Raw genomic sequence first — 18882 nt, forward strand, 5'->3', positions numbered from 1 at the left:
GGTTTTGGCCTAGGAAATCACAGAGGCTAAGCACGATTAACAGTGTCAATTTTGAGCAAATGAAGAGGTAACACCCCTCAGTCACTTCACACCTCTGGAGCCACACCACCTCCCTTGCTGCAGCTTCAACCAACAGCCCCTTTCCCAGCGCACTGCAGCAATGGGACATGCTGCTTTGTTCTGGGGTTCAGCTACTTTTAGTCTAAAGAATAAATCCGGTTGCAGGCTCCTTGCTCCTTACCCACAATCTGCTGACCAAGCCCTCTGCTATTCTGCAGGTGCACAGAGACAGGAAAGCTCTTCTAGGTCTCAACCAGCCCTATCACCGTAGGGCTCACATCCCAAGCAAGGCTCTCCCACCTGCAACACAAGCCCTGCCATTGACTTTTTGACCAGATTGCACAGGCATCACCACCAAAAGAACGGGACTTTAACAAATGCTCTTGAGTAGGGCAAAGACCAAGGCCAGGGAGACAAACAGGCAACCCAAAGTGGGTTCTAAGTGATCCAGCCACTCCAATACCAGCATCCACATTGCTGCAAGGCAGGAAAAGGACAAGTGAACTCTGCAGGAGGACTGGCTGGGAACCTTTAAAAAGACCAAGCTAAGCTCTGGAAGAGTAGAGCAAAGGATGTCCTGGGTTTAGAGCCCTTGTGCTATAGGAAACTGCAGCAGAGAGCTCCTGGCAGAGCTGCGCTTGGTCTGGAAGGAGCATAAGGACCACCCCTCGTTGGAGCACCTCGGGTCAGGCAGCAGCAGGGCTGCACCAGAGCAGCATCTTCCCTCTAGGATCTCGCCCTGGGTGCCGAGGAGCAGCACCTCATCCTGCCGGCCGCGCTGGGAGGGCTGGAAATAGAGCCCTGGGAGCTGGGGTGCGGGCTCAGCCGCAGGGACAGCAGCACACGAACGCACAGCGCGGATGGGGCAGCTTTTATTTGCAAACCGGGCTGTACAATCGCGCTGGGTTGAAGGGGAAGGGGGGGGGCTGCCAAAGGAGCTGACAGCGGCAGGGGGCAGCAGCAACCGGGAGATAACAGGAGCCTGGAAACGAGAGACCGCGGAGGAAACAAAACCCCACCGGCTTCTTTCCATTGACCCTCTCGTGAGTGCGGGCAGGAGAAACCGAGTCATCTTTATCACGTTCGGAAAGGTGTTGGGTTCTCAGTCCTGTGCGTCCAGCACAAAGCTCTCGGGGGGAAAGTGACTTTCTGCGGAGCAGCTTGAAAACTAGCCCAGGCTTTGCTTGCTTGCTTTTGGAAGCCAGCATCTTAAAGCTGCAGTACTCTCCATACATCCTTCCTAGCAGTCCCAAAGCCAAACGACAAAAAGGAGCCCTTCGCAAATAAATAATCATAGGGGGGAAAAATAAATAAGATTAGAACTGGAATATACAGCTTCGTGGTCTTTATTTGGTTTCAGAGGTGGAAAAAAGTGGAGCGAGACTGCAGCTTTAAGCCTTTATGCCTGAATCAACCTCAAACACTTGGTATATTTTACAGTTGATCGGCTGTACAGGTCAGAGAGCTGAAGTTCCAGGGATGAACATTTAGGCACGTATGCACACCCTTCCCCAAGGCATCCTTTATTCTGCTCAGCCAGGTAGAGAAAAGCCTGCTGCAGGGGAAGTGCCCCTTTTCCGAGCTGGACACACGGGACTGGAGACCTAGTTACTGTCACAGTAGAAAGTCCCAACAAATATCTAACCCCCCCCCCCTTGTCTGCAAGGGGAAACTGGTTCAAACCATGCACCGGGGAGACATTCCTCTCTCAGGGGATCCTTTAACTTCACTGGCACCACAGAATCCTTGAGCAAATCCAGCTCCCGGCAGGGCTGCCCATCACTGCCTGCGCCCACAGCAGAGGTGTGGAAAGTCGTAAGTCCATTATTTCTGCTTAAGCCAGAAATCCTGTTAATGCCATTTGGAGGCAGCTCTGGAGCTGCTCGGTTTGGGGTGCGCTCTCCCTCCCCACACAGGAAAACCACACAGAAGGAAAAAACAAAAACCAAAACAAAAAGCAATCCATTGCAAGCCAGTGTCCGATGATTGTCTCTTTGGGGAGGGCAGGAATCCAGGGCAGGGCAAGGCAGGGGAAGGGAGGAGGATGGCAGGTGGAGAAGGAAGTTAGAAACAAACTCAAAACCACCAAGACGCAAGGAGGAGCTCCAAGCCCCTCAACAGCTGATGGCACTGGGCTGCTGTTTGCTAACAAAGTCTGAAATGAAGTCGAACTCGTTCTGTCCCAAGAATAGCTCTGGCAGCTCCTGAATCCGGTCCAACCCCAGTTCCAGGACAAGGGATGTCAAGACCTCCTCATCTATGAGATCAGTGTCCATAACGTTCAAGGTCAGCGCTGGTGAGGGCATGTGCTGCATGGCTGGGTGCTGGCTTGGCCCCACTCTGTACTGCTGGGCACCAGCTCCCATGGGCCCATTGCTCATACCCAGGGGGTGACCCTGGTACTGGGTGTTGAGTTTTTGTAGGTGCATGCTGGCCATCAGCTGCTGGGTGCCCACCGGCCCCATGTATTGCTGCTGCTGCTGGCTGGGGCCGTTGAACATCATCGCGCTCTGCATCTGGTGGTGGCTCATCTGTCCGTTGAGGTTGGGTCTTGGCCTCATCGCACCATCCATGGTGGCCCCTCCATAGGGCATCATCTGACCGGCGGCAGGCAGCGTCCTCAGCACGTGCTGCCCATGCTGCGGGGGTCCCTGCAGCCCGCTCACCCCCATGCGGTAACCCTGCAGCCCGCTGCCACCGTGGCTCATGGACATCATCATGTGCTCAGCCATGGCTCCAGGCCCCTGCAAGGCGACACACGGCTCAGGGCAAGGCTCCGGCGGACACCACCGCGTCCCGCTCCGAACGAGGATCCCCACCGCCGCCCCGGGGGGGAAGGCGCCGCTCCGCACCCTCCCCGGGAGCCGCTGCTGTCTTCTGCCTGCCCGCGGACAAAGCGCAGCGCAGCGCGGCCCCGCACCGCACCGCACCGCCCCGAGGAGCCGGGCTCTGCCCGCTCGGGTACGCACCGATCCGGGGCTCCGGCGGGCACCAACTCCAGCGGCAGCAGCGAAGCTCACGCTCGACCCCGGCTCCGCTCGCTGGATGCGCGGCGCCGCGGAGCCGGTTCTTATAGAGCCGCGGCAGGGGCGGGCCCGGCCCCCCGCCGCCCATTGGAGCGCGGAGCGGGGCTGCCCAGCCCCGACGGGGCGGTTCGATGGCTCCGCTCTGCTCGGCGGCTGCTGCCGGGCTCTCGGAGCCGCGCTCTGTTGCCCCAATAGAGCTCATCCTGAGGGGGACCGGCTGCCTGCAGCACGAAGGGCACCAGAGCACAGGTCTGGGGGTGTTCAGTCTGGAGAGGGTCCTCAGTGCTCTTTGCAACTGCCTGAAGGGATGGAGCCAAGAGGTGGTCTCTGCTCCCAAGGAACAAATGCCAGGACAAGAGGAAATGGCCTCAAGCTACTCCTTGGGAGGTTTAGTCTGCAGATTATGAACAATTCCTTCCCCCAAGGGTGCTCAGCCATTGGAAGAGGCTGCCCAGGGCAGGGCTGGAGTCACTGTCCCTGCAAGTGTTCACATACTGTGTAATCAAGGCACTCAATGCCATGGGTTAGTGGTGGCCTTGGCAGTACTGGGGAACAGTTGGACTTGATGATCTTCAAGGTTTTTTTCCAGCACAGGTGATTCTGTGATGTTGGCAAATCCCCACAATCAGAGCGCTGCGTTTGGGTGCTCCCCCTGGGATCTGAGGTGCAGACACTTCAGGCAGGCTGGGGAGGAAAGCATCAGACAGCATCCAATGCCAGGGCCCAGCACCCCCAATTTCCCACTGATACCCTGCTGAGGGTGAGCATCCCCCCAAGTCCAAACTCTGCTCCGGAACAGGGTGCCATGGTCCAGCCATGCTGCCTGGTGTCACCATGCCCATGTAGGGTGCGTGCACCATTCTGTCTTTCCATATCAGCATCAAAAAGGGCAAGGGACATGGAGGTGGTTGGAACAAGGAACGGTGTCCTCAGTGTGGTGTGGGCACCACGATTCCTTCAGGGATACTCGGCTGCAGGAAACTTGGGTCATCCCTGTTCACTACCCCACTTATGTGCCTTGGGGTAAGGATTGGGCCTAGGGATGCCTGGGATGAGTTTGAGGCTGTGGAGCCTCAGCTGATGAAGCAGTTGGTTAATTGTTTAATGGAATTACATCACCACTGGGTTTTGACTCCAGAGATTTTGACAAATGTGTTTTCTGGTGCTAACAAACACCCGCTCCCATAGCCCTGCCTGAGAGTGCACATGCAGACGCACACCCAGGTGAGAAACAAGCACAAGGGGAGTGTCTGCCCTCATCTTTGCAGGTGCATCCAGCCATAAAAACCTCTCCCACCTGGAGGTGTGGTGTGCAGAGCAGGTCCTGGCCAGGAGTCCTTGGACAGGAGTAGCAGGTAGGAAGGGGCATCACAGTGGAGGGAAGCATCCACAGATCCACAGCCTCCCTGTCTGCCACCTTCCTGTGCTCTGTGTCATGAGGACCGCTCTTAAAGCAGTAAGATCTTACTTTATAGGGACAACCATAGACTTTGAGTCATTTCATTCTGCCCAGCTAAAAACTAGTCTTGGTAGCATCTCTCTCACTGGTCTTGGCCCAGAACAAGCCGTAGTTCCTTGTGCTGAGGTCCCAAGCATGAAGGATTCAAGCTACTGCATCCATACTTACAAGGCACAGTGAGTGACTCGAGCTGCAGGCCCTCCTCCATGTCCCCATCTGTCACGGGCCCTGGACAGACTGGCCTTTCTGGGGAAGCAGATGAACTGTCTGGGTATCAGCCCCAGCCCTGGGGCTGTCGGTTGGTCAGCACACAAACCACCTCCAGCAGTGTGTCATTCACGGCTTCCTGACGTGGGACAGCCCAATCTGGCTGTACGGGTGTCATCAGCCCCGAGTTATCCGGGGTGGATTACCCAAGCTGGGAATTAATCACACTGCTGCTCCAGTGGCACCGGTTTGGCTCTGCATGACTGGGGATCTGGAATCACCTCCTCTGTGTGTGTGTCCAGGTTAAGGCATCCAAGTGGGTGAGCCTTAGCTCAGGCATCTGACCCCCAGCGTGTTGCACACCTTCCCTTTTCCCTCTTAGGAGGGTGCTTGCAGGCTGATGCACAGCGATGCTGTGTCACCTCTCCTTTTACTTATGTAAGAGGTTGCCTCCTCCTATTTGACCCCTGATCATCAGGCGCAGCTCCAGTGGCATTACTGTGATAACATCAGGTCCCCAAAGCTCCCAGAGAGGTGGCAAGGGGCAGAGATGTGAACACTTGATCTCGCAATGCTTTGCTTATGTCAGAACTGGTTCTTGCTAATTCCAGTTGCTGATTTACAGCCCAAGATCTCAGTTTTGAGGGGAGGGAAGCAAAAAAGACCATTTGTATAAAAAGCTTTGCAGGATGTAGGATGTGCTGATGAATGGAGAGCGGGTAGAGGGTTTCTGGGGGGATTTCCTCTGCCCAAGCGACTCTCACTATACATTTAAGTACAACCCACCCACTGCTGTGGGGTGGGACTCATCTTTGCATGGAGATTGCAGAACAATTGAAGCAATCATGTGAGCTTTGGGTGTAGATGGAAGGATCAGAGGAACCCAAAGGGTACTGGGCGCCCGACTGTGTCAATGCTTGGCCCTGCAGAGCTCCTGCAAGTTTCAAAGCAGGTACGAGTGCCTGGCGTTGCTGTATCTGGGTCTGGCCATGGCCAGATGGAGGGCAGCAGGGTGCATAAATCACCTTCACAGCAGCTGAAACTCCTTGGAGCTCTCGGCTGTATCACAGGGGAGTCCTGAAGTATTGTTTTCCAGCATCAGGTGAGCTGCTCCTCCTGCACGCTGTTGGCTTTGCAGCAATGGATGAAGATCATGGGCTGGAGGAGTGCAGATGTGAATCACTAAGGCATTTTGCTCCATCAAGGGTGGAGAATGTCAAGGGCACAACAGAGAACAGGAGGGATCAGCTATAAAACATCAAGGTAGCAGCCATCTCCCATCTGCCTTTTTCTCCATAAGCCTTGTGTCCTCACCTCATCTGCCCCTCATCATGTGAAGATGGTATCTACATGGTGGTAAATGTAGTAGTGGTAAATGCTCCATCCCTTGACCTTGGCAGTGATCAAGGCGAGTTTGGACAGAGCCTTGGGTGACATGGCCTAGTGTGAGGTGTCCCTGCCCATGGCAGGGGGTTGGAACTGGATGATCTTAAGGTCCTTCCCAACCCAAACCATTCTGTGGTTCTGTGAGTCTACATTTTGGGTATGTGAAGGAGGAAGGTGGCAGTGGGGAGGGTTTGCAGCTCACCCGCTCTGCAGAGGCCATAGTGCTGTGAACACTGAACCAGGAGCAAATTCCAATGGAGTTCCTCCAGTTTGTCTTTCATTAAATCCATCAACAAGCCCAGATGTAGAAGTTACATTAAATATTAAGCTTCTTCTCACCCAGTATAGCTCTGTCTGACCAGAGTCTCTGGGTTGCTCTGAGCTGATGGAACCAATGTACCCCAGCTTGGTTTGGGTTGAAGGGACCTTAAAGCTCATCCAGTTCCAACCCCCTGCCACGGGCAGGGACACCTTCCCCTGTGTTTGCCATGAAGCTGTGTGACTCAGGAGCAGAGGAAGGGCAGGCTGTGCCTTCGCTCAGCTCACTGGGAGCTGCCAAGGCGCATGTGCCTTGTGTGCGCTCGCTGCACACGTACCCAGGGACACACGGCTCCCTGTGTGCACCTACAGCGACTCACCTGCCTGGACCACTACCCAGTGCAAAGGTGATGGAGACCAGAGCAGGGCATGGAGGGGTTTGGTGCTTCCTCCCAAGTGGCAGCCAGGCCAGCAGCTGACCCCAGTGCCAGTGTGTTCCAACCACTGAGCTGGCTTGCCCGGCTTGTAAACAACTTCTTCTAATGGCCTTTTTCCTCCTCTGGGCTAATCTTGCTCTGTGGGGGCAGATAACATCACTGGAACTTTTCCAGTGTCCTTTGCAAGCGCCTCCTGCTTTGGACTTTGGCTGAGACACGAGCTTCCTCGATTGCTTTCTCTTGTTTGCTTTCCTCTGCCTCGCGCCCCTTGCGCTGGCTGCTCCCTGCTCCGCACTCTGCTGTGTTCTCCATCTCTGGGATGGAGATGAGCCTGGCACAGCCGTGTGCCCCACGGGGTGTCCTTGTGGGGCTGGGAAGGAGGGACCCGAGGGTCTGGCCTCTGCTCGCTGATGCGGGCAGAGCTGATGTGGGACCTGGGAAGGTCCTGGCTCTTTGCCTGCAGCTTCGCCTTGTGCCAGTGCAGCCACTCTGGGCTCAGACCTGTGCCATGGCAGGCGTTGGCTGCACTTTGACCTCAAAGGGCTAAAAGGCTTCTAGTCCTCCAGTGGAGCTGGGTTGGTTCCTGACCCCCAGGCACACACAGCCTGTCCCCACTCTGCCCTCACATCCCACTTACCACCCTGCAGGGACCTCCCCTATGGGCTCTGGCCACAGAAAGCCAGCCCTGCTTTGGAGTGAGCAGTACCCAGCCATGGATGCACAGCCTGAGCCTGGCCCCGAGGGTGCTGCTCCGGGCAGCAGGGGCAGGCAGCTGCCAGACCGGTTTGCCTGCACGGCCTCTGACAGGGCCACGCACGCACGTCACCAGCCCCTGCCTCTGCCGCACGTGTCCCCTGTGCTGTCACCATCCCCAGCACAGCACGGCCAAGGAACCCGGGGCACTGATCCTGTCCTACTGGCCACAGACTGGGCCACCAGCATGCACGGGCTCACTGGTGCTCCCTTGGGGCTTCCTTCCTTTCCACCTTGGAGTTTTCCAGGTTTCCTTATGGTGTCTGTGGTCCACACACTGTGAACCAGCACACCGAGCTGGCTCTAGTGTCAAAGGGATGGTCCACGTGCAACATCACAGAATCACAGCATCACAGGATGGTTTGGGTTGGAAGGGACCTTAAAGCTCATCCAGTTCCAACCCCTGCCACAGCAGGGACCCCTTCCACTGGAGCAGCTTGCTCCAAGCCCCTGTGTCCAACCTGGCCTTGAGCACTGCCAGGGATGGGGCAGCCACAGCTTCTCTGGGCACCCTGTGCCAGCGCCTCAGCACCCTCATAGCCCCTCATATCACCAGGCTCTGTTCTTGCATGGTCCCTTCAATCCCATGACCGTCCTGCACAGGTTCCCTGCGTGTCCTTTTCCCTGTTAAAGACAAGGAAAGGAGTAATCTCTGATGTGAGCAACCCACAGGTCTGCTTCAGGTTAAGAAGCTGCTTTGCCTGAGGCCTCGATCCCATTGCTGCCTGTGCATGTCTTTCTGCCTATGTGGCCTCTCTGGATGTCCTGGTCACTGTGGTCTCCTTCAGGCTGTATTTGAAGCACAAAAGGGCAGAAGTGTGCTGTGGTTTCTTTGGCAAGGAGCCTATTGAGTCAGGCATCATGCGCTAAGGCTGCCTCTTCCTGGGTCCCCGTTTGATGCCCTGTGTCTCTGCCAGTTCCTCCCATGGAGGCATCCCATGCATGGTGGAGACAGGCAGCAGTGAGGCTTTCCCACCTGAATGACTGCTCCTGGAAGGCACAGCATGGAGTCAGAGAGCTTTTAGGTCATTTCTTCTTATCTCTGGGTGCCTGCGTTGCTGCTGTCTTGAGGCAGATTAGCTGGTGGCGGTTCCTCTGGTCTGCTCAAGTTGCCTCATGCAACCGTCATGTATTGGGAAGTGTGGAGTAGTCAGGGCCATGGTGGGGGTTCTTTGGGGAGGGGGGGGCTGCAGTGTGGGGTTTCTTTCATTATCATCAGAAATAGCTGTTGCTGTTTATCTGCCTTCTCTTCCCTTCATGTTATGCAACCTCCTTTGCACATGGCAGTGGTTGTTTTCCCTGGGTCGATGGAGCAACGATGCTCTGCCCGGTATTGCCAGACCCTCATGGCTGTGACGGTGCTTCTCCAACCTCATTCCTGCCCAAGTGCCTTTCCATTTCCTAACCAGTCTGAGTGTTGAGCAGTGGCCATGGCAGCCCTGGGAAGTGGTGAGCTCGCAGTGAGCTGTGTGCCTGGTGGCTCCGGTTTGCGTGGCCAGGGGAGGAATGGGGTGGATGACTCAGGGCAACTGAAAGTTCAGTCCTGGGATCCAGGTCGCTGGGACCTGTTCCTCAGGTTCCTATTTTTGTTATTCATCGCCTCAGTATTCCTGAAAACAAATCCAGTTGCTGCCACCTGACTGGCATCGCACGGCATCAGAGGGTGGAGGGTGTCTGTGTGCAGTGTGGCCATGGGCAGCTGTGCCAGTGCCATGGCTGCTTCCAGCAGGAGCTGCTCCTCTTGGTTACAGCTGGGGACCAACGTCCTCCAAAGCCAGGGCAGAGCATCACAGCCTTTGATGTCAGAGACCTCCAGGCTCTGTAGCATGTGGCTGCAGCTCTGGGCATGGAGGCTTGTGCACAGCAGCAGGCAAAGGGCTTTGCTGGGCTTTGTCCTCCCCCTGGGCTCCTCCTGCATCAGGGGTGAGCTGTGCTGGACTCGTTTCTGAGCAATAAAGGAGAAAACATCCGTGATGACAGGAACACCTCTGTGCACATCTCACAGAGCATCCATCCTGCTCCTATCTGCCTGCACTTCAGTCGTCTTGCGTCACCAGGGTGCCAGTGCCAGCAGGCTCAAGCAGCACTGCTGGCCCAGTGCAGTGGATGTGGGCCAGATGTCTGGAGGTCAGCCAAAGCAGCAGGACCTGTGGCCAAAGGAAGCCCAGATCCCACATGGACACGTTTCCTTTGTAATAGGGAAAATGGTCTGGATGCTTTGGTGAGTGATCAATTTATTGGGAGTAACCTGAAAACATGCGCTACCCGAAAACGTTCCTTCCTGGCCAGTATCCATTGAAATCCATGGGAGCTTTTGGCATATGTGATGTTAGGAAAACAGCTCGTGTTGCTGCTGCCATTGTCAGGATTAAAGCGCAATTGCCCTTTTTGGGAGCACTGATTGCTGAAGGCATCTGTTGTGTAAGGGACAAGCTGGTGAAAGCAGTGGAGTGCCAGGCAGGGAGAGAAACCGTCCTCCTGTTTGCCACAGGCCATGCTGTGTGCTTTTGAAAGGCACTTTTAGTCCCTTGCTCTCATTGTGCTCCTCCTGTGCGGGCTCCAGGGAAGGTGGTTTGGGGATACTTGGTGCTAGTGGGTACAGGGTGAGATGCAGGAGAGCTGGATGGCAAGGAGGTCCCTGGCTTGATGAAGGATGCGGAACTTGGCACCCTGTGCCAGCGCCTCAGCACCCTCACAGGGAAGAACCTGTGCTTAAAAGCTCAGCTCAGTTTCCCCTTTGGCAGCTTCAAGCCATTCCCCTTGTCCTGTCCCTACAGACCCTTGTCCAAAGCCCCTCTCCAGGTTTCTTGTAGCCCCTTTAGGTATGGGAAGACTCTTATAAGGTCCCCCCCATCCTGAGATCCCCTTGGGCTTCCAAGCACCTTCTCTTCTTGTGGGGGATGCCTTGGTGTGTTCTGGTATATTTGCACCCCGCATCACTCAGCTGGACCCACCATGGGTGTCCATGCCCTTATGCTCTGACCACCATGACAGCCAGCACTGGGTCAGAGAGGTACCCATGGGCTGCCCCATGCCCACCCCTCCTCACTGCATCCATCTGCTCTGGCTGGGTCTGTGCTGCCCACAAGGTGTGGGACACATCAGTGTTCATTATGACCCTCAGCTGTGCCGGGGACGGGGAACAGGAGGTGTTCCTGGCACGACGTGGTGCCCCCAAGGCCAGAACACAGCGTGGCAGGAGGGTGGGAGGTCTATGGGAGATGACTTGAACTGGTGCAACCGTGGTCAATGCAATGTGTGAGCAATGAATTAACCATGCAAAGCGGGGAAGGGAAGAGTGGGGGCCCTCCCCCATGGGCTACTTTGGTGGGGTTAAAAGAATGAGCACGTTTTGAAGCTGGTGACAGCAAAGAGCAGGAAGAGGAGACGTGAGGGGTTATAAATATCTGCCTCTCAAGGGGCGAAGCAGGGAGATAGGAGTTTCCATGACCAGGCTCCTGGAGGTGACACCCTCTTCCCTCTTTCGCGTGGCTGTGCTCCAGATAACAGAAACCACTGCTGATTTCCTGAACTCTATCTTTGTCATAAAAAGAAACCCCAAACAGCAGCAGTTTATAAATAAGGCTCAGAAAACAAAACCCCCAGAGCTGCTATTCTGAGAAGCGATGAAAGCTGCAGCTTTCCCAGCGCAGCACTCGGGTTCTGGTTCACAACCACCTCCAGCCACGTCAGAAAGAGCCCTGAAACCTTCTGCTAAGAGGGAAGGGAAGGGAAGGGAAGGGAAGGGAAGGGAAGGGAAGGGAAGGGAAGGGAAGGGAAGGGAAGGGAAGGGAAGGGAAGGGAAGGGAAGGGAAGGGAAGGGAAGGGAAGGGAAGGGAAGGAAAGGAAAGGAAAGGAAAGGAAAGGAAAGGAAAGGAAAGGAAAGGAAAGGAAAGGAAAGGAAAGGAAAGGAAAGGAAAGGAAAGGAAAGGAGGGCTGGGCTGCAGAAGGGGCAGTGGAAGAGCTCTGTGGAGGGACAGGCCAAAAGGAGCAGGTTCCCTGCTTGTGCTGGCCCCGTGCCGGGCTCACCTCTTCCTCCCAGGCTTCACCAGCATCCTGGCAGGAGCCCATGGGTACAGGTACCTGCTAGAGCAGGGACCACATCGCTTCTTACTCTCTCTGCTGTTGCAGCTTGTGGCATTTTGGAACCCTGGGCTATACACTGATATCAAGGGCTATATACTGATATCAAGGGCTATATACTGATATCAACACCCCACTTGGCACCATGTTGGGGCCAGACACGGAAGAAACCATCAGCAAGACAGCAGGAGCTGAAATGACTGCAGGGATGCCTGCCTCTCACAGGGCAAGACCTGGGGTGCAGGAGCTGTTGCTGAAAGCACGGTCAGACCCATGCAGGCCAGGTTTATGCTGGAGATTTCCAAGCTCAGAGCATAGCATGGAAGCAGAGCTCCTGGAAAGCAGGGACACCCCCATCCCAGCCTCCCACCCCCTGATCCGGGTTCAAACAGGGGAAGTTCAGGTTAGATGTAACACAGAAGTTCTTTACTGTGAGGGTGCTGAGGCACTGGCACAGAGTGACAAATGCTCCATCCCTGGTAGTATTCAAGGGCAGGTTGGACAGAGCCATTGGGTGACATGGTCTAGTGTGAGGTGTCCCTGCCCATGGCAGGCATTGGAACTGGGTGATGTTAAGGTCCTTTCCAACCAAAACCATCCCATGATTCTATGATCAGAGAGGAACAAAGCCTGGCAGAGTCCCACCTTGCCTTAAAACATCTCCTGCTCTCGGTGCAAGAGCTGATCCTTTCCAACACGTGGCCAGCTCTGGCTGTGCAATCCCTGGGCTTTTGCAAGCTACAGTATTGACAGAACAAGCAGTTAAACAAACACTATCTTCTGCTGTAACGTTTGTTAGTGGAGGCCACAAACCACAGGCAGCTTGGCCTGGCTCCAGAGGAGAGACCTGCGTAAATACTCCCATGTTAGCAGTTATCTGCAAGAGGCAGCCTCAGCCTGGGTCTTTCCCAGTGAGGATGGAGGGGTGATGGCTCAGAGGCAAAGGCAGAGCATCTCTGCACACTGCCAGCGCAAGCTGGGGCCATGGAAACCTGTTCCCTGTGCTCCAAGGCTTCATCTCCCGCAGCTCCCAAAGCCAAGCAGACCCTTCCAGACAACAGCTATGCATGGAGAGAGGGGCAGCGGGCTAAAAGAGGTGTATGGGGTATTTCCTGGTAGCCTCTGTGGGCTCAGCTATGAGGAATGCACTGGCAAAATGGCAAACCCCATGCCAGTTCTGAATTATCACATCAGAAACCTTTCCTATGTTCCCTGCTGGGATATTGGAACCATCAGCTCCCTGCAGCCAAGACTATTGATGGGTTCTGCTCATCCAGAAAAAGGCCCTGAATACAGAGCTGTAGCACAGATTTCATATGTTTCATATTGTGTCTGTAAAGTAAAACGCTGTTTGATGTAGTCCTTGGTTACCTTGCTGATGCCCTGACACTACAGATAGATGGGATAGGACGGGATGAATGGGGAAAGTGCAGATGGACTTAGTCATCTGCCACCTCCTTTCTCAGAAGCAGGACGAGATGCTGAACCCTCAGGGCTTCCTGTGGTCACCTTTTCAGAGGCATTCATGCAACCCTGAGTGCTCCCCTGGAGATGAATGGCCACTCGTTGTGAATGACCCTTCATAATGACCGAGGAGGAAGTCCTCAGCCAGGGCAGATAACTGAGAGTGGCTCAGATTCAAGCCCGCTTGGTCCCCACCAGAGCTTGCCCAGTTCTCCCACATCTCCAGCTGATGAAGGTGTGTAATGGCTGAGCACACAACCCTGTACCACAGTTGAGTTGCCCTGTGGACTAAGGCACCAATGTCAGGAGTTGCACAGCTAACCCTAACCCTAACCCTGTTGAGATGCCCCAGTGCTGAGCCTGCTGGATCCCAAAGATCCAGCAGGTTGCAATATGGGAATAGAAACCCTGGTGTGCCTCGCAGGGATACAGCAGGGATAGAAGCACTGGTGTTGCTGGTGTGGAGAAGGATGCACAGTGCTGTCCGCATCACTGAGCCTTGTGTCACCCTCCTCCAAGGGAAGCAGGTTATGAAAGAGAGGAGCCATTAAGAGTCCCCTTCACCTGGCTGGCACCCCGGTTGCATCGGCTTTTTGTTCCTGGTTCCTTCCCTGCTGAACAAGAGCGTTTTGTTGGGTTTTCTTTTCTCTCTCACCTTTGGTGATCCCGGGAATGTGTTTCCTTCCCAGCCACGTGGCCTGCACCAGCTCCGGGCTCCAATGCAAGTGAAAACTGCATGTAAAGAAGGTTGAAAACTGTAGCCTTCCAGAAATGAAACTCCTTGGACCTGGCCTGATGGGCTTTGAGTGCAGTCTGATTTCACATGAGCATGGGAGGCTCTTGGGATTCACACCTCGGTATCACTGCTATAGATCCGATGTGCTCAGAAGCAGTGCTGTAATGATCTGACACCCAAAATCTCTGTGGCCCCTCCAAAACATCTGTGGGAGAGGAGTGAGTGCTGCACCTAGTCCTGCTGTGCCCATGCCTCTCATACCCATGTCTGCCCGCAGTGCCAGGAGCCAGCTTCACCGCGCTGGAAATACTGATGGAGAAACAGTGATGCTGTTGCTGTCTGTCCTCCTTGGGATGATGCTGGTGGAGATCCCTCTGCATGCTCTCCTTAAGCTGCAGAGCCAGGACACAGGAGGGATGAGCAAAGAGCATCCTGCTGGTGGGCTAAGTTTTCAGACACCATGTGTTTGTAAATCATAGAATCATAGAATAGTTCGGGTTGGAAAGGACCTTAAGATCATCAAGTTCCAACCCCCTGCCATGGGCAGGGACACCTCGCTCTAAACCAGGGCACCCAAGGCCTCGTCCAACCTGGCCTTGAACACTGCCAGGGATGGAGCATTCACAACCTCCCTGGGCACCCATTCCAGTGCCTCACCACCCTAACAGGAAAGGATTAACTCCTTATATCCAATCTAAACTTCCCCTGTTTCAGTTTTAACCCATTACCCCTTGTCCTGTCACTACAGTCCCTAATGAAGAGTCCCTCTCCAGCATCCCTAAATGTGTCTCACATCTAAATGTGAGAGCCCACCCGGCTCCCAGAAATGGGTCTGATTTAGGATGAGACAGGAAGGCCCCCAGCTCCAGTGGAAACAGCCAGTGACCATTTCCAGTTTGGCTGCTCAGAGGACTCATTGCAGGACACGGAGAAGGGTGAGGACACCTCCAGGTCCCATGGAAATCAACTGGAAATGAGCACTGCTGAGCTTGGAAGCGGACTGATGTTAGGGCTAGACTGGTTGGGAAAAATTTCCTGGAACTGGTATTGCCTCAGCCTATACAAATCTACCAAGAAACTGTGGAACTGGGCCAAATGGAGCAGAATTCATCCAGGGAAGTAAAGTTCAGAGCTGTTATTGGACCTGTTTCAGAGCTCTTTGGGAGCGAAACATTTCCATGTTTCCTTTTGAAGTGGATGTTTTGAAATCTCAATATTTTCCTGCTTTATGTGATTGCAGAAAATCACTTAAAGGAAGGTTCAGAATAGAAACAGAAACTCAGAATCACCTAAAATAACGAGTGCAGAATTGTTTCTATTCCAGGTTAGGTTGGACGGGGCTTGGAACAACCTGCTCCAGTGGAAGGTATCCCTGCCCATGCAGCGGGTTGGAACTGGATGAGCTTTAAGGTCCCTTCCAACCCAAACCATTCTACATTTGTATGGTGGGGACGGCCCTACAACCCCTCCTCAGGACCTGCAGGTCCAGGATGGTGCTGAGCACCGGTGCCAGGTCCCAGTGCAGCCCTGGTGCATGGGGGGGGTGGGTTTGAGTGCAGGTTTTTCCCGAGGTTGTGCAAGACGAGGGCTATAAATACTGCATCGCTTCCTGTGCGGCGCGGGGAGGAAGCTGCTCCCCCAGCGAGCAGCATCCTCGGGGTGCAGGCAGCTGCCTGTGGCAGTGGGAAGATGCTGCCACGTTGTGCAGACCTCGCCTCTTCCCCAGGCGACCAGACCCAGAGCCAGCCCCTGATGCTCCACATCAGACCGGATGCATTGGGGGGCTCTAGAAAGCAGCACACGGGGAAGCCAGGGTGGGTTTTCCATGGACCAAGGCAGGAGGAGGAGGGTGAGGTGCATCCAGAGGCTGGTGCTAGGAACCAGCCCCAACCAGTGGGGTTGACCCAGCCGCCGTCTCACCAAAGCCTGTTTGGTGCTAAGATGCTGCTTTGAATGGCGCAGGGACTCCTGGAGAAGGGGGTTTGGGGTGGCTCCAAGGGGTCTGCACCCACTGAGATCTCCAGAGAGAGGAGGAGAAAGGGCCACCTCTCACTGTGCCATCACTGCCCTGGCTCTGCTGCCCAGCTCCTGCCGACTGCAGAGCTCCAAGAGAGGAAGGGAAGATGGATCAAGGTGACTGGACCCAACCCATAAGCAAGTGATGGAAAACACCTATGGAGACACCCACAGACCACTCAAGGCCGATGGAGATTCTCTGCGGCCACACTTAGGGTATTCCTAGGGACTAAGCCACCCTCCTCCCCTCTCCCAGCTGGATCACCAGGAAGGTGAGGCTCATCAGCTTGGATGGGCATGGTCCAGTTCCCTCTGGCCCCTGGATGGGGCCTTCACCAACCTTAGTGGAAGGTGTCCCTGCTCATGGCAAGAGGTTTCACCTCCCTCCTGAACTGGGGTCCGATGCTGATCCCCGTATTCCAAGCATAACCCCAAGTAGGGCCGATAATAACCTCCCTGAGCCCCTGCTTTGGTTCATTTACTGCACTCCGTATCTGCAAGAGCTCTCTGCTGGTTTCTGCTGCATGAGGCAGAGCCGGAAGGAGAAGGAAGCCCCAAGCCCATATTGCATGCCATTTTGTGAGGAACTTGCCTGAGGTTTTGCATTTGGGAAGCCCCAGGGCTTAAATTGAGAACAGAATTGGTGCTCGTGCGAGTTCTGATCCCCGAGGAAGCTCCATCTGCAGGAGATGCCAAGCTCAATCTCAGCTGTCACTGAAGAAAAAGGGTCTTGGGTTGGATTCACTTGGACAGGAACATCACCTCTTCAGGCTCAAGCACAGATGGCAAAGCACATCAACCCCGTTCCCCGTGACTTTTAATAATGATCTTTGAAATGATCTTTAAGCAAATCTGATGCTATCAATCAGATGGACCCGGGATTTTGGTTTGACTGGAAGTGGCAGCCTGTGTTTGCGGTTCCGAACCAGACTGACGTGGGCCTGGGGACCAGGAGGAGCTGGGAGGGGGGGAACTGACAGGTTTTGGAGATGGAAAACCTGCCAAAATTGACAGAATGTTTCTAAATTGTAAATGCTGCGATTCCTGAGACGAGTGAACTCCGGGAGCTATCACAGCGAGAGCAAGCGCTCTTCCACAGCATGGTCCTCATGGGGAGGAGGTCCCTGTGCTGGGGCTTCAGGCATGGCCCTGCCCCATTGCATTTGCCCATGAAGTGTCCACCATGAAGGGACCAACACATGGGATGGGGACAGGAGCAGGGGAGGTGTAAAGAAACCCTCCTGAAGCCTTCAACTGGGTGCAAAGCTGATGGGCCAGGAGGGCAGTTTGAGCTCCTTCTTGGGTTTTGTCAAGAATAGAAGCTGGGCCCAAGGACTTGCTTTGACAACCCCTTGACAACTTGCTTTAAGCAAAAGAGACCTCTGGGTCCCTCCTGCCACACTCCCCAGCCCAAGTGGTCCGGGAACCCCTTGCCTGGACAGGTCCATGTTCGTCTCCTCAGGCTCTGGAAGCATCCATGCCATTCCCGTCATTTGGAACCGCTCTGCTTCTTCATCCTCTGCTATGCAAAGGATGCGCTGTGGATCGTGCTGCTCTGCAGGCTGCCTGCTGCTCTGCCTCCTGGGGATGGACCCTCTGGGAGATGGGGACTGATGCAGATTCTGCCTCCTCCCCCTGTCACAGGGCGCTTTGCAAGAGGAAAAACGTGTTTGTTCTGCCATGGAAAGGTACAGCTTGCGTTGCACCAAGGACACAGAGTGCAGGCAGGGAGGGGGGGAACTGTCCCATCCACTTCACATGGCAGGAGCTGATCTAAGTGAAGGCTTCTGTGACCTTGCCAGGGCTCCTGCCCTTGCTGGCATGATCCTGCTTACCTCTGTGCCAGTGCTGCCTGAGCTATAACCTTGGAAACAGAGCTTTGTGTTCATCCAATTCAGCCCCAGGCAATGGCTGTTTGCACGGTCCGAGTGGGTGCCCTGCTGCATGGGAAGGGACCGTACCCCAGGGGCTGGGGGAGACTGTGTCCTGCCTTGTCCAAATTAGAGGTGTTTGAATTGCCAGAGGACTGAGTGCATGGTGCTGAGGGGAAAGGGGAAGCAATCCATCCACAAATCCCCTAGGATCTATTAGCAGCGATCCAGATGATTCCTGACCCCAGCCCAGCTTCCAGTGCTGTGCATGGACATTGCTTCCCCTGCCTTGAAGGTCCATCTCTTTGCTATCTCTTGCTTGGTTATTAATGAAGATGAGGGTGCTGGGGTGCCTGGTGCTGGTGTCTGCCTGGGTGCAGGGGCACGCTTCCACTCGGATGTGTCAGGATTGTCCTGTCCTGGCCATATGCACAGGCAGATCTGGGACCAGGCTCTGCTGATTCTGCTCCTCGGAACAGGAGGGAATGAAGCCATCTCTCTCAGTTCAGTAGGAAAGCCCTTCAGCCTAACTGCTGGAAGTGGCTGGGGGAGCTGACGGGCCATAACCAGCACCGGGACTTTCTTCCTGCCCATCAACAACACCAGAGCTCCTCCTCGGTGCAAATAGGCAGCAGCCTCACCCCTTACCTGCAGCTCGGTCCCACCAGCCAGGAGCAGCACAGCTCGGTCTGGTACCTTGCTTGCCTGGTGGGGAGCAAGACACAGAGCAAAGGCCCAGCTCCTTCCTGAGCTCGGAGGGGATCAGCCTCCACCTTTGATGGAATCTCTCATAAAGGCTCTAACTTCACTCAGTTCAACTGTGCAGCTCCAGGTAAACACTGGGAAGGTCTCCAAGTACTCATGCATGGCTCAGGCAGAGGCTGCTGTGAAGAAGAAGGTTTAGTCCCTTAGGGGCAGGATCCCATTAAGATGGAATTCAAAGGGTTTCATTCTGATGCTTGTAACAAACACAGGCAAATGTGGTAGTTCCCCTAAATGGGGATGAAAAGCTTTGGGCCTGGCTGAGCTAAAGAATGAGACTGCATATAGACCGAGAGCTGGTGGGGACTCATTCAGAGCCTCCCAAGGCCAGAGGGGTCCTTGTCTTGGCTCTAATGAGAGCTGG

The 18882-nt window shown here is 54.9% G+C and overlaps 2 protein-coding genes across 2 annotated transcripts in view; both read right to left on the reverse strand.

Moving 5' to 3' along the window:
• The window catches only part of STX12 (syntaxin 12), a 350272-nt gene that overhangs the window by 16713 nt on the left and 314677 nt on the right, over nucleotides 1-18882 (reverse strand). The window lies entirely within an intron of this gene.
• On the reverse strand, nucleotides 1974-3115 carry LOC133216279 (cbp/p300-interacting transactivator 3). The gene is made up of 2 exons (XM_061360875.1): nucleotides 3030-3115; nucleotides 1974-2804 (listed from the first exon to the last, which is right to left on the reverse strand). The coding sequence occupies exon 2, from the start codon at nucleotides 2790-2792 to the stop codon at nucleotides 2175-2177; it is 618 nt and encodes a 205-aa protein (XP_061216859.1). The 5' UTR covers nucleotides 2793-2804; nucleotides 3030-3115; the 3' UTR covers nucleotides 1974-2174.

This window comes from Neopsephotus bourkii, unplaced genomic scaffold, assembly GCF_033783945.1.
Source record: "Neopsephotus bourkii isolate Nb327-2 ecotype Australia unplaced genomic scaffold, CSIRO-AGI_Nbou_v1 NB_1036, whole genome shotgun sequence".
Classification (NCBI taxonomy): domain Eukaryota; kingdom Metazoa; phylum Chordata; class Aves; order Psittaciformes; family Psittacidae; genus Neopsephotus; species Neopsephotus bourkii.

What these genes read in the sequence shown, in the direction of transcription:
- LOC133216279 (XM_061360875.1), bottom strand. Translation starts at nt 2,792, where the DNA reads ATGGCTGAGCACATGATGATGTCCATGAGCCACGGTGGCAGCGGGCTG.